The sequence below is a fragment of the Lepidochelys kempii genome, chromosome 18 (assembly GCF_965140285.1).
Source record: "Lepidochelys kempii isolate rLepKem1 chromosome 18, rLepKem1.hap1, whole genome shotgun sequence".
Lineage (NCBI taxonomy): Eukaryota > Metazoa > Chordata > Testudines > Cheloniidae > Lepidochelys > Lepidochelys kempii.
In genome coordinates, this window is record NC_136397.1 from 20,245,309 (window position 1) to 20,257,433 (window position 12,125).

Here is a 12,125-nt window from a genome sequence, read left to right on the forward strand (position 1 = left end):
GGGTCACAGAGGTGGTCTGGGCAGAGCTGGGACTTGAACATAGATCTCTCCAGTCTTACTCCAGTTGATTTATCCAGGTCCCTGCCTGTTACTGGGGAATGGATGGGCTCGTGGTTAGGAAAGATGACAAGAACTAAATACACCTCATCGTCAGCTGGTGTAAACTGATTTCAGGGGAGCTTCAATTAAATGTCAACAAATAATACTGAGGTGGGATAATTATAATCGTCTCCAAGCACCTGAAGGGTGTAGAGCTGAAGCAGGGCAATGATTTGTTTAGAGTGGCTCCTGAGGGGAACACAGGTTGAACATCCAGACACATTCCCTAATGGTAAGTGCATTAGGTTGCAGAATAGTCTCTTGTGTGAAAGAACAGAAGCATGTAATTGGATTAGAAAAGAAAGCAAGTTAGAAAGAGAGACGTATCCTGGCCCAAATATCAGTTGCCCATTTAAACACAGTGCTGCCTTCACAAGTGCTCCTCTCCTTGATTGGCAGCTGAGCTCTGTAGCAGGGTGACCCCGGTCTCCTGCTTCTGAGCCCGGTTGCCACCTACTCTGCTAATCACACTGAACAGCGCGATAACGTTACAGTGACCTGTTACACACTCAAGGGGAGCATTTCCCCTGGCTAGTCTCTCCAGGATGAAAGGCAAGAGCTACGGTCTTTCATCTTCACCAGCTCAAAGAAAAGCCATCACTTTGTTGTGAGGCAAGCAAAGCAATGCTCATTTACATGAGCTGGACTTCTAGTCATCCTACAACATTTCTGTGACGTGTGTCTTCGACAGTTGATGTGTGTCTGAATCCACACATGGCAGAACTAAGGCAGTGAGGCCTAGTAGATAGAACATGGGACAGGGCTTAAGGAGATCTGGGTTCTATTCCTGGCTGTGTCACTGGCCTGAGTGATTCTTGGGCAAGTCATGGCATGTCTCTGTGCCCTCAGTTTCCCCATCTGTACATTGTGGATAATTATCCTGACCTTCTTTGTAAAGTGTTTTGAGATCTATGGATGAAAAACAGTAAGTAAGAGCTAGGTATTATAATTGCAGTCACATTGGCTTACTGCTCCTCCTCTTTTTATCCCATCACATTTTATTTAACCTTTGCACATCCACCACGAGAGGGTTGGCAGAAACTTTCCTTTTTGATAATACCAATGTTATCTGGATTCTACTTCTACAGTCTGATCACTTTTATGTTTTAATCATAGTTTCTGCTAATCAAGTTGACGGATCCTGCACTCAACAGCGGTTAGAGGGGGCTTAGCCCTTGGCAGGATTGGGCCCTATGCCAGGACTAAGGTATATGTATTTTTTCAGATCAATTATTTCTTTTCAGTTGGAAGTGTTCTGCACTCAGCACCTGTTCACCAACCTCTAACTGACTAGTCCTGGTGTTGCTCAGCAACACTACTAAACTCTAACCCCAAAGCTTGGATAAACAACTAACTTCAGATGGGAGAAGTGTCTAGGGGCCGCTGGGAACTGGGACGGGATCTGAACCCAGATCCCAATTTTGAAAAAGCTCCTGCTGAATCTTCATAACATGATCAATCTCAACTATGGAGCTAAATGACCAGCATTGAAAATTTGTAGCTTAAGCCTCTCTCTTATTAAGATCAGTTCATAGTTTTCAAAGCCACTAATGGATCAAGTCCCAGCTACATCAAAGAGTGAATTTCAATCTATAAACCCTTGGGATAGTTGTACTCTTCTGGGACAAGGCAGATCACAAAGCCCAAGGCGAAGCATATGAAAGCTAGGGACAAAGCGTTCTTGTTTGAGGGGATCTAGCTATGGAACACACTTCCAGAGGAAATCAGATTAATCCAGAGTCTGACCATCCTTAGAAAATGCTCCAAAGCCTTCCTCTATGAAATGCCTTTCCAGCAGAAGAATGACAGTCACAACATTGACAGCCTTTCTGACCACTCAATCCCAGCCAGCCAACCAACCAACCAAAAAATAGTAATAAATGTTTTTTAAAACAATCAAAACGCTATCACTAACCTGGACAGAATTTAGACCCCAAAAAGGAGAAGTGCCAAAGACCCCATACCATCAGCTAGGACTTCACTGTTGCATCTGCTTTCACATGGAACGAACTCACATGTGGGGGTGATGGGCAGTAGTACAGAACCCTAAGACAGACTGATAGATAATTTCCCAAAAGACTGGCCACCATATTTTCGTCCATCATTTCTCATGGACCAGACTGCACCACATGGCAGTTATCATCAAAGCATTTTTCCTGACCATGCCCTGAAAATGACTTGATTCAAAGGCTGGAACTGAAACTCTATCAGCAAGCATCTAACTCCAAAGCACTAGAAAATGGACCCTGTGATGAAAGTGTAATTGAGCTGGGTGAAGGAGAGACGTCAGGTCTGTTTTGAAACCTCTGTAGCATATGTGGAGTTCTAAAACGTTGTCACCGAAGTGGATCATTAAAAATGGCCTGTGAAGGGTTCTCAGCTTACTTCCAAAAGTGGTGCTTTTGTTTCCCCTTCAATTATCTCAATTACACCTCTGTATAATTCCTGGCAAAACCAAGCTGAGTTGATGCTTTATGTGATATGACCAATGCCACCTGCTCTTACTCCCCAGTATGCTCAATGGGGCTTTGCAGACTAATCCGACTAACACTTTGCACAATGCTTTGCCATTGCTCTTTTCCTGAACCTCACATGAATTTGCTTGAAAACAACACCAGAGGTGGGAAATGTACACTCTGAGTCTACACTGCAAAGCTGTGTGTACTACATTTTCCAGCCTTGCTTTGCCAGTAAAAAAAAAATCCTATTTTATCATAATAGATAGATCTTCCTGTTGGTGTAATTTGAGGAAAGGGATGGTGACACTTGTGTGAACTGTAACCAAATACGTCAATGAAGAGTCTTAATTTGATATCCTCTGATGAAAACTGCTAAATACAAATGCCCGATATATTCCGGTAGGCTACTAACGCACAACCTGTAAAACTATTTCCCCATGCTTATTTCCACCTCCCTCGGCACAGTTACTCTCACCTTCTTGTCAACTGTTAGAAATGGGCCATCCTGATTATCACTAAAAAAGGTTTTTTTCTCCTGCTGATAATAGCTCACCTTAATTGATCACTCTCATTATAGTGTGTATGGCAACACCCATTTTTTCATGTTCTCTGTGTATATATCTATCTTCCTACTGTATTTTCCACTGGATGCATCTGATGAAGTGGGTTTTAGCCCATGAAAGCTTATGCTCAGATAAATTTGTTAGTCTCTAAGGTACCACAAGTACTCCTCATTCTTTTAACCTGATGTGACTTACTGGTATAATAGGGCAGGGATAACTCATGGGTTAATACATTTTCTGTAAAGCTCCAAAGCCAAAACAAAACAAACGTCTAGCTAGATGGCTGCACTTTGAAATGTCCAAGTATAAAAATCACAATGGGGTGAATAATGCATGAGCCAGCGTTTGACACTAACATTAAGACTAGTGCATTGCAGTGGGGAAAAACCGGATTATTGGAGATGCTGTGAACACAGCCGAGTGAATAAGTAAATGTTTGGTTTGGTGGCTGCAGTGGAAATTTTTTGCTTTTTATCATCAAGACAATTAACACAAACATTTCATTTGGGTTGAACGAAATGTCGTTTTGAAAAGACACTTCAAAGTGAAATGCCGTTTCCAATCAATGTTTCTGAAACAGGTTTCAGAGTAACAGCCGTATTAGTCTGTATTCGCAAAAAGAAAAGGAGTACTTGTGGCACCTTAGAGACTAACCAATTTATTTGAGCATAAACTTTCGTGAGCTACAGCTCACTTCATCGGATGCATACCGTGGAAACTGCAGCAGACTTTATATATACACAGAGAATATGAAACAATACCTCCTCCCACCCCACTGTCCTGCTGGTAATAGCTTATCTAAAGTGATCATCAGGTGGGCCATTTCCAGCACAAATCCAGGTTTTCTCACCCTCCACCCGGAGAGTGAATTTGTGTGGGGGGGTGGAGGGTGAGAAAACCTGGATTTGTGCTGGAAATGGCCCACCTGATGATCACTTTAGATAAGCTATTACCAGCAGGACAGTGGGGTGGGAGGAGGTATTGTTTCATATTCTCTGTGTATATATAAAGTCTGCTGCAGTTTCCACGGTATGCAGCCGATGAAGTGAGCTGTAGCTCACGAAAGCTTATGCTTAGATAAATTGGTTAGTCTCTAAGGTGCCACAAGTACTCCTTTTCTTGTTTCTGAAACAGTTCAACACTTCCAAATTCCCCCCCCCCCTTTTTTTTCAGCTGAAACAATTTGACCTGAATTTGTGAATAGTTTCAGTGCCCTGAAAAATGCATTTTGGGGTCAAATTTACTATTCGAAGGCCACCCAGCTGTAGCTCTGACTCCATTAGCCCCACAGGTGAGCAGGAAGTCAGTGCTTGAGTAGCTATGGGGTAGCTCCATCAAAAAGCCAACTTGAGTGACAAAATTTCAACAGAGCAACACTGGTTTACACCAGCTGAGGATCTGGCCCAAAGGGAGAGAGGGAAGGTCAATGTCATTGTGGCAAGAGCTATTCCACATTCAAAGGTCTGCTGTTTACCACAGACACGTCAAAGTTCAGCAGGAACCTGATCCAAAGCCCAGTGGAGTCAATGAAAAGAATCCTATTGTCTTAGGTGAGCTTTAGAGCAGGCCCTGGACTGGGATTCATGCTTAACATAGTCAGTAACAAACTATAGGAACTTATAAATGGGTCTTTAGACTTGTTTAGCACAACAGTGTCAGGGCAGCACAATGATTCTGCTGAGCAGTGGGTCGTTCGAAATTTTCAGAATGCAAGCATGCTTTGCACGTCATTCCCTTTTTGAGCTTTCTTTTCAGAAGGTGAGAACCCAGCAAATGACACAGTCATATGTTCAAAGCATACTCTGGCCTTGTGGTGTGGGTTTTTTGGTTTTGATTTTTTCTTTTGTCTGAGTGTCTCTCCTCCCCCCCCCCTTCTTCAAGGACTACAGATGGCTGAGGATGGCACATATTAAAGCAATTAGATCCACAGTTACCGTTTGGCAGGCACTTGTTTCCCAGACAGTTCTCATCTGCAGAAGTGTTGTCAACATTGCAGATTGGCTGTGTCGCTCTTAAAGCTGAGCCGTTTACTTGTAACACATAATTGATCCACTGAAGTTAGCTTCTTTTCTTCAGAGAATATCTGTACTGGATGTCAATTTCCTCAATTTGTACACACCACTCAATTTATTATTATTATTTGCAGTTTTTGCTCCTCTATTTGCAAATATTTTAAAATCTACAGCTTGATTGTAGGCTGCTCTAAGCAACTGTTGGATATTCTATATACGTGCTGCATTGGTCAGTTGTGATTGGTTGAACAAGTCCCCTTGGGATTATTTCTGTAACCTTATTGGATGACTTTGCAAGCATTTAGGGCACAAATACCTGTGTGTACAAATCTAAAATTAATTTCCCACAGATACTTGTGCCTATGTTTTTGAAATTATTTCTCCATGGCAAATTCAGATGGATAAAACTTGGTCCATGGAGGTTTGCAATTCATCTGTCTGCAGACAGCGCTGCATCACTCTGTTTTAAATGGGAGTTAAGTGGTGCAACTTACCAGGCCTTTGACAGGTGAATATCACTTAAGAAGCAAACGCAAGCTATCTTTGGGCACGGCCGATGGAAATGAATTTATAAATTGAAGCAAGAATTAGCAGATGCTGAATATTCATCCAACTTCTGTCATTCTGGACCTGTCCCTCCTCTCATTTGGATTGGTTTTACATTCATGTTACTCCGCTTCCTCCACATTCACTCCAGTATGAAAGGTGAAGAGCATGGCTCGCTCTCAGAATTTCATTGTGGAGCTTGTGATCATATTTTTGTTAAAGCCCCAGCACCTGGAGGCATGTGATTGCCTGAGAATCTCAGCTGTATTAAAAACAAAATTAAGTTTCTAAGCTTTATGGGGCAGGGACTGTCCTTTTCCTCCATTTGTACAGCGCTTAGCACAATAGGGTGCTGGTCTGTGGCTAGGGCTCCTAGGTGCTACTGCACTACAACGAATAAATAAAACAATAATAATAATGTTAACGCTTAGGGTTGTGGAGAAAATCTTACAAATATTACCTGTGAGAACCCTAAAGGCTCTGAAACCAGAAACAAATTTTTTCGAACAGTTGGGGTTGGCAATAGTGGGAGAATTTCATTTAAATAGCATTCATCAGTGTTTTTATAAAGGTTGACTGTGGCTTGACATACTCTATTATGATAGGATCAGTGTTAAGATGCTTTTGGGACCAAAGCCTGTGTGATGCAGGGATGGAATTTTTGGGGTTGTGCTAATAACTCTCATGCTATTCAGGAAGTGTCCCTGAGGCTGATCCTTTGGGAAGGTAATGAATGGGGGAAATCATGTAAAGGACTCTGGCATATTCAGATCAAAAGTACATCCCTTCACCTTTGTCTTCCTCCCTGACTACCCTCCTCTCAAGATCATTCTGCAGTTGTCTCTTTCCTCTGCTTTTGGACTTATTTGGGCCCGGCATTGGGGATATAAAGGCTTCTTTAGAGGTCAAAAATCCCTCAGATCTCTTACGAAAAGATTCATCAGTGCTGGTCCAAAAGAGTGTTGTCACACGGCTGCATAAGCTGCAATGTTTTGCAACAAAGAGGGGAAAGAGGACATATGAGCCTATTAATTTTCAGCTGGCTAAATAGCATTTTCTGTAAGAAGCATTTCCAGGGAAGTGTCATTTTGATGAAGACCGTATTTGGCTGTAGCTGTGAATCTGTGTACCTTTTAATTAGAAATCAAGGACTCTGTTCCCATTTCCAACCTTAACACTCGTGTGTAATTAAAATAAAATAAATAAACACAAAGTAAAAGTTCTTGCTCCCATCATGAACATTCTGTCCAAATTGCATTTCCCCGTTGCTGTGTTACTGGGAGTTACAACCCTGGAGCCTAGATTTGAACAACGCCTGCTGCCCTCTTGTTAACGTATATTCTAGGAGAGATTTACCCAGACTCTGCTCTGCATTTGGTGAAAGACTTTCTAGTGACCCTTGTGAAGGGGCCTAAGATTGTCCAGCTGCAAGCTGTCCAGGTCATCCCTCTCAGCTGACTTTTTACTTCATCTGAACCTGGAACAGAGCAGCCCCACAGGCAAAGCAAACTGCCAAACAGATTTGACAAACCCTTTGTGGAGCCAAATATTTGAATTCTGCTCCAGCTCAGTATTTAAAGACACTAGATCCTCTCCTTGAAATGGAATTTCAGTTCTCAGTAGCACACGAAGCCAGCGGGGATATTTTTTCTCACATCTCCAGGGGTAACAGATTAAATATGAGAAACTTTCTGCTGAGCATGATGAGTGTCAAACGCTCAGGAGTTTTGTCCCGAATTGTAACAAATGCTGATAACATTCATTTGCTAGTGGCAGAAGAGTACAAGCAGCAACAAAAGGAGCCTTTTACATGAATTGCTGTTTGGAAACTGGCAGTGTTGGGGTACTTCTGAGTGCCTTAGAAAGCAATTCGCTGCAGGTAGGGAATGCAGATACAATATATAGAGAAGAAACCCTGCCTTGCTTTAGTGTTGACATTAGAATTCATTTATTTCATTCTCAAGTATCTCAACAAAGCTCTGAAATCAAGAGGTGTTCAGGAAAGTGACAAACAGGAGGCAGGTGCTGCTACAAACCCTGCCTACATTGTTTAAAGGAACACTTAAGAAAAATTGTTTTGCAATTGAGGTGCCAGTGAAAAACATGGTGTTATGGGGACACTTTCCATTTCATACACTTCAGCAACGTCCACCCTGGCAAAATGGTCACATGAAAGTCACTGAACTGCATCTCACTGACATTTTAAACAGCCCTGTGCGCCCTCATTTATGTTACCTCTCTTCGCTAGCATTTTTCAAAGCAGTTTTTACACTGAAATAACGCCCCAGGTGGCTCTGGTAGGCAGCTGTTGCTTTCAAACTTCTGCCTAAAAGGAATTTAGACTCTTAGGCTTCTACAAATACACAAAAATACCAACTGTTAGAATTTACGCACACTTTCCCTCCAGAAACACACACACAGAGTGTGTCGCATACGCGTTTTGCCCAGTGAAGACTGTGACACGTTTTGGTCTCTGTCAAATCAAATTTGCTAGATCTTGGATTTAATCCAAGTGATCGAAGCCACTTGCATTGCATAGTTATACAGAAAAGCAGGTGTCTGAAGATAAACATCTCTGTTAATGAGCCCAGAGCAAGACGGAGAGAATGAAAACAAAGTCTCCCAGACAGAGGTGTTTGCACCTTCTCTCCCATTTTTTGATTTAGTGCTGCAGAAAAGACTCTTATGGGTGTGTTAATGAAGAAGGGGCTTGGAGAAGGGCGAGAGTGGCAGGTTTCTTACCTCTATTGTTGGCAAACAGGATCACCAGGGCGACCACCGCACAGGTCATGAGCAGCAACAGGACAGACAGACCGATGGTCACAAAGCTCCAGGATTTCTTCCCAGATTTTGTCGATTTTTCCACAATATCCATTTGACTTTCTGATTTCCCCATTATTGTAACTCTGAAACAGGAGGGGTGAAGGAGGATCAGAAATTAATAGCACCTGGCAACTTACCAGGTTGGCAAAATCCATGGTTGCTCAGGCAAGAGGGGACACAGAACATCACCACAGGGAAGGGCAGGGAGGGAAATCAAACACTTAATGATTACATGTACTTATTGTCACGGAGTGTGGGGGAGTCCAGGCCCTGCACCCCCTCTTCCTGGGATTCACTGAGACTCTCAGCCAGCCAGTAAAACAGGTTTATTGGACAACAGGAACACAGTCCAAAACAGAGTTTGTGGGTACACCCAGGAGCCCTTAGTCAAGTCCTTCTGGGGGAGCAGGGAGCTTAGACCCCAGCCCTGGGGTTCCCTGCGTTCCTCCACCCAGCCCCAAACTGAAACTAAACCCACCCAGCCGGTTCCCTGCTGCAGCCTCCCTCCACGTTCCTGGGCCGAGGTGTCACCTCCCCCTCCCGGCTCAGGTGACAGGCTCTCAGGTCTCCCATTCCCAGGGCACATCCCCAGGTCAACACTCCCCCCTCCCTGCTGCGTCACATCGTCACACTTATCCATTTGGTTGTCCACAGATTTCCCAACTTCATTCTCCATCTCCAGTGCCTACAGAACTGACTGCGCTCAGTATGTGCTGGTGGGGGCTTCCCGCCACAGCCCCAGTTCTCCTGGTGGGGCAGCGCCCTAAGAAGCCCTCCATGGGCGGTGTAAGAAGAGTCTCATGATCAATTTGGTCAACTCCCTTACCCCCACCGGGGAAGGCAAGTGAGTGACTCACCCCTCCACCCTTTCAACCAGTGTCTTGCTGCTCTCAGGACCTTCTCAAAGAGCTTTTCCCCCGGGGGGAGTCAGGGAGCCCTGCTAGGCTCTGCTAAAAGAAGCTGAATCCAAAAGAGATGCCTCCAGGTGTCAGTGCCTTTGCTGTGCTGGCTTTTTCCCTGGCAGAGCAGAAAGTTTTGGAATTCAAAACCACTCCAGAATATGCGCCAGCCTGCTGGTTTGTGAGGGCTTCCAACCTCCAGCTCCTCAGTCTTCCCAGATCCCTTCCCAAACTTCTGAGCTCAGCCGTGTGCTGCTCCGAGCTTCCAGCAAATGATCCTGAGCAGCAGCGGGAGGAGGGGTTGCGCTGCAGAGAAAGATTGAAGGCTGTGCACTGAACAGTGCGTGCAAGCAGCCAGAGATACATCTGCAGGCTCTGCTAAGTTTCTTCTTGCTTTCTAGGGATCCGCTTGCCTTTTCCTCCGCAGCTGGGTTTATTTAACTACTGTTGTTGTGGGCTATGGATTGGAAAACACAACGATATTCTGTGAAGAGACGCAAGCTCCTCTGAGACCAGACTGCCCTGGGTGCCAAGAGCTCCTGGCTGTGATATGCAGAAGAACTCTGGTTTGAAAACACATTCATTTACATGCTGAAGCACAGGTGCTGGAACGAGGGGTGCTGGGGGGGCTGCCGCACCCCCTGGCTTGAAGTGGTTTCCATTATACACAGGGTTCACAGTCTGGTTCAATGGCTCTCAGCACCCACACGATACAAATTGTTCCAGCCCCCCTGTACTGAAGCGCAGAGAATTCCTCACTCATGCTGCCTTGGGAAGGATCGAGGGGCGGCAGAGGGAAGAAGGAGGGCTAAGGAGAGAGCAGGTTGGGCATGTGGTTTCCCCTCAGTTTTTAGATTTGGCAACCATAATGTCTAGAGCTGACACTGGAATGGTGTACATGGGAGGTGGGGGGCAGTGGTGTTTTCTGCGGGCTGATTTGATTCTGTAGGCAAGGATGTGCTGTTGCCACGATTAATACTTTGCTAATCTTGGTATTGTTGCCCCTTTTGAACCAAGTGGTTAGCCAATATTCAGGGTCTTGCTGATTGTTTCTGTTAGGAGAAACGGAGGATGGAAGTCAGGTATTGCTTTGCTGCGATCCTCTTTATTTACAAAGGATGCACAAAGTCCTATTTCCCTGAACACAGCAGGAATCAAACTGGAGGCAGTTTCCTTGTTCAGTATTTCAAGCCCCTTTTCCCAGCCAGCACTCTGCCCCAAAAAGCATTCTCTTCGCCTTCTCTCAGGCCAGGGTCATGCTACAAGTGCTTCTCTGGCTGTCCTTGGCTTTCTGCTGTCTTCTCTGATTGCTTCTGTGGTGTTTCTAAGCTGCTTCCTGGTCTCTCTTTTTCAGACAGACACTCACACACACAGCCCCACCAAATAATACCAAGCCCCCTATGTTTGCGTTTAGCCCCACTGAAATCCCCCTATCTCACATAGCTCAGCTCCTGACTGTTCTTGCATGTGCCATGTGTTTTGGGAGGGGTGACTCCTATTGTTTCAGCTATCTAAGTCCAAAAGGAGCTTAACTGCTTCTTACACATATTGTGAATGAAGGGCTGCCAGCTGCTTCAACAAGGTTTCACCCAACCTCCTGCCTAGCAATACCTATACATAGGTAATGATTGTAAGAGTTTGAGTTCCCGTAAGATGTAGAAGCTTAGATATGTACCCTTTGCCCTGTGAGAGTGCCTGATAGCAATTTGCTACAGAGTTGATCTGGGCCAACAAAACGACTGTCACCTGGGATAAGAGAAGGAAACAAACAATTCAATCCATTGGGCTCTGCCCCCCACAAACCCATTGGGTGATGCATCTGGTTTGCCTTGCAGCCTGGGCTTCTGTCAGGTGGGGGAATGCTGCACTGGACCCCCTCTGAAGTTAACCTTTCTTAGCAGAGATGGGCCTGAATAAAAATCAAACTGCGGGGCTGTTTGGAAACACGACTCACTTCTGCATCCTGGATGTCTGTGTGTGAGAACAACTTACGGAGGGAAACCAAGCTGAAGCAATGAGTTTTGGATTTAGTTCTCAAGAAGTGGTCTTGTATTTCTTGTGGCAGTCAGTTCCATAGCCTCGCTCTAGTAAAAAGCTTGTCTCCCTCACATGCAAGCTTTCCCTGCATGGTCAATAGTTTCATTGTTCCAGCAGAACAGAACTGGCAGGGCAGGTCTATCTGCTTAGGCACCATTACCATAGACTTAAAGAAATCATTAAATGAATGGAAGTTAGGTGCCTAAATACCTTTAAAAATCTGGCTTTACTTGACTTGCCCAAAGTCATACAGGAAGTCTCTGGCAGAGCAGGGAATTGAGCCTAGCTCTCTCGTGTCTCACTCACGGTGCCTTCCTTCAGGGTGCCAGATGGCAACAGGCTTTGAATATCAGGGCAAAGACCTAGACTGCACCCTGCATCGAGGGTGGGGAGCCAGTGCAGAGACTGGAGTACAGATAACCTGAGTTGGGACATTTTCTGGGGTATGTGGTGTCACCCCTGGAGGTGATACATTGCAATCCCGTCAGCATCATTGTGTTTTTAATTGGAAACAAACCCACAGTCATCAGTTTAAAACCCTCCCCAATTCAATAGCTTTTGTTCATTCGAACTACACTTTCGAGTGTGTTGCTGCTGCCAGAGAGTGCTTCCTGAACCTGGGCAAAAGATTCAGGCTCAAGGAGCTGGTTCACAATACAATTTCATAGCTTTATTGTTACAGTTTTA

General features: G+C 44.7%; 1 protein-coding gene across 5 annotated transcripts in view; it reads right to left on the reverse strand.

The window, feature by feature from the left end:
• The window catches only part of MMEL1 (membrane metalloendopeptidase like 1), a 67,868-nt gene that overhangs the window by 46,121 nt on the left and 9,622 nt on the right, over nt 1-12,125 (reverse strand). The window contains exons 1-2 of one of the 5 annotated variants that reach the window (XM_073316631.2): nt 9,360-10,255; nt 8,422-8,585 (exon numbers count right to left, since the gene is read on the reverse strand). In XM_073316631.2, coding sequence (XP_073172732.1) covers nt 8,422-8,575 — 154 coding nt within the window. In that variant the 5' untranslated portion in view covers nt 8,576-8,585; nt 9,360-10,255. Of the gene's footprint in view, nt 1-8,421; nt 10,256-12,125 lie in introns of those variants that run through there. The other 4 variants (XM_073316630.1, XM_078849311.1, XM_078849312.1 and 1 more) reach the window with 4 other exon arrangements.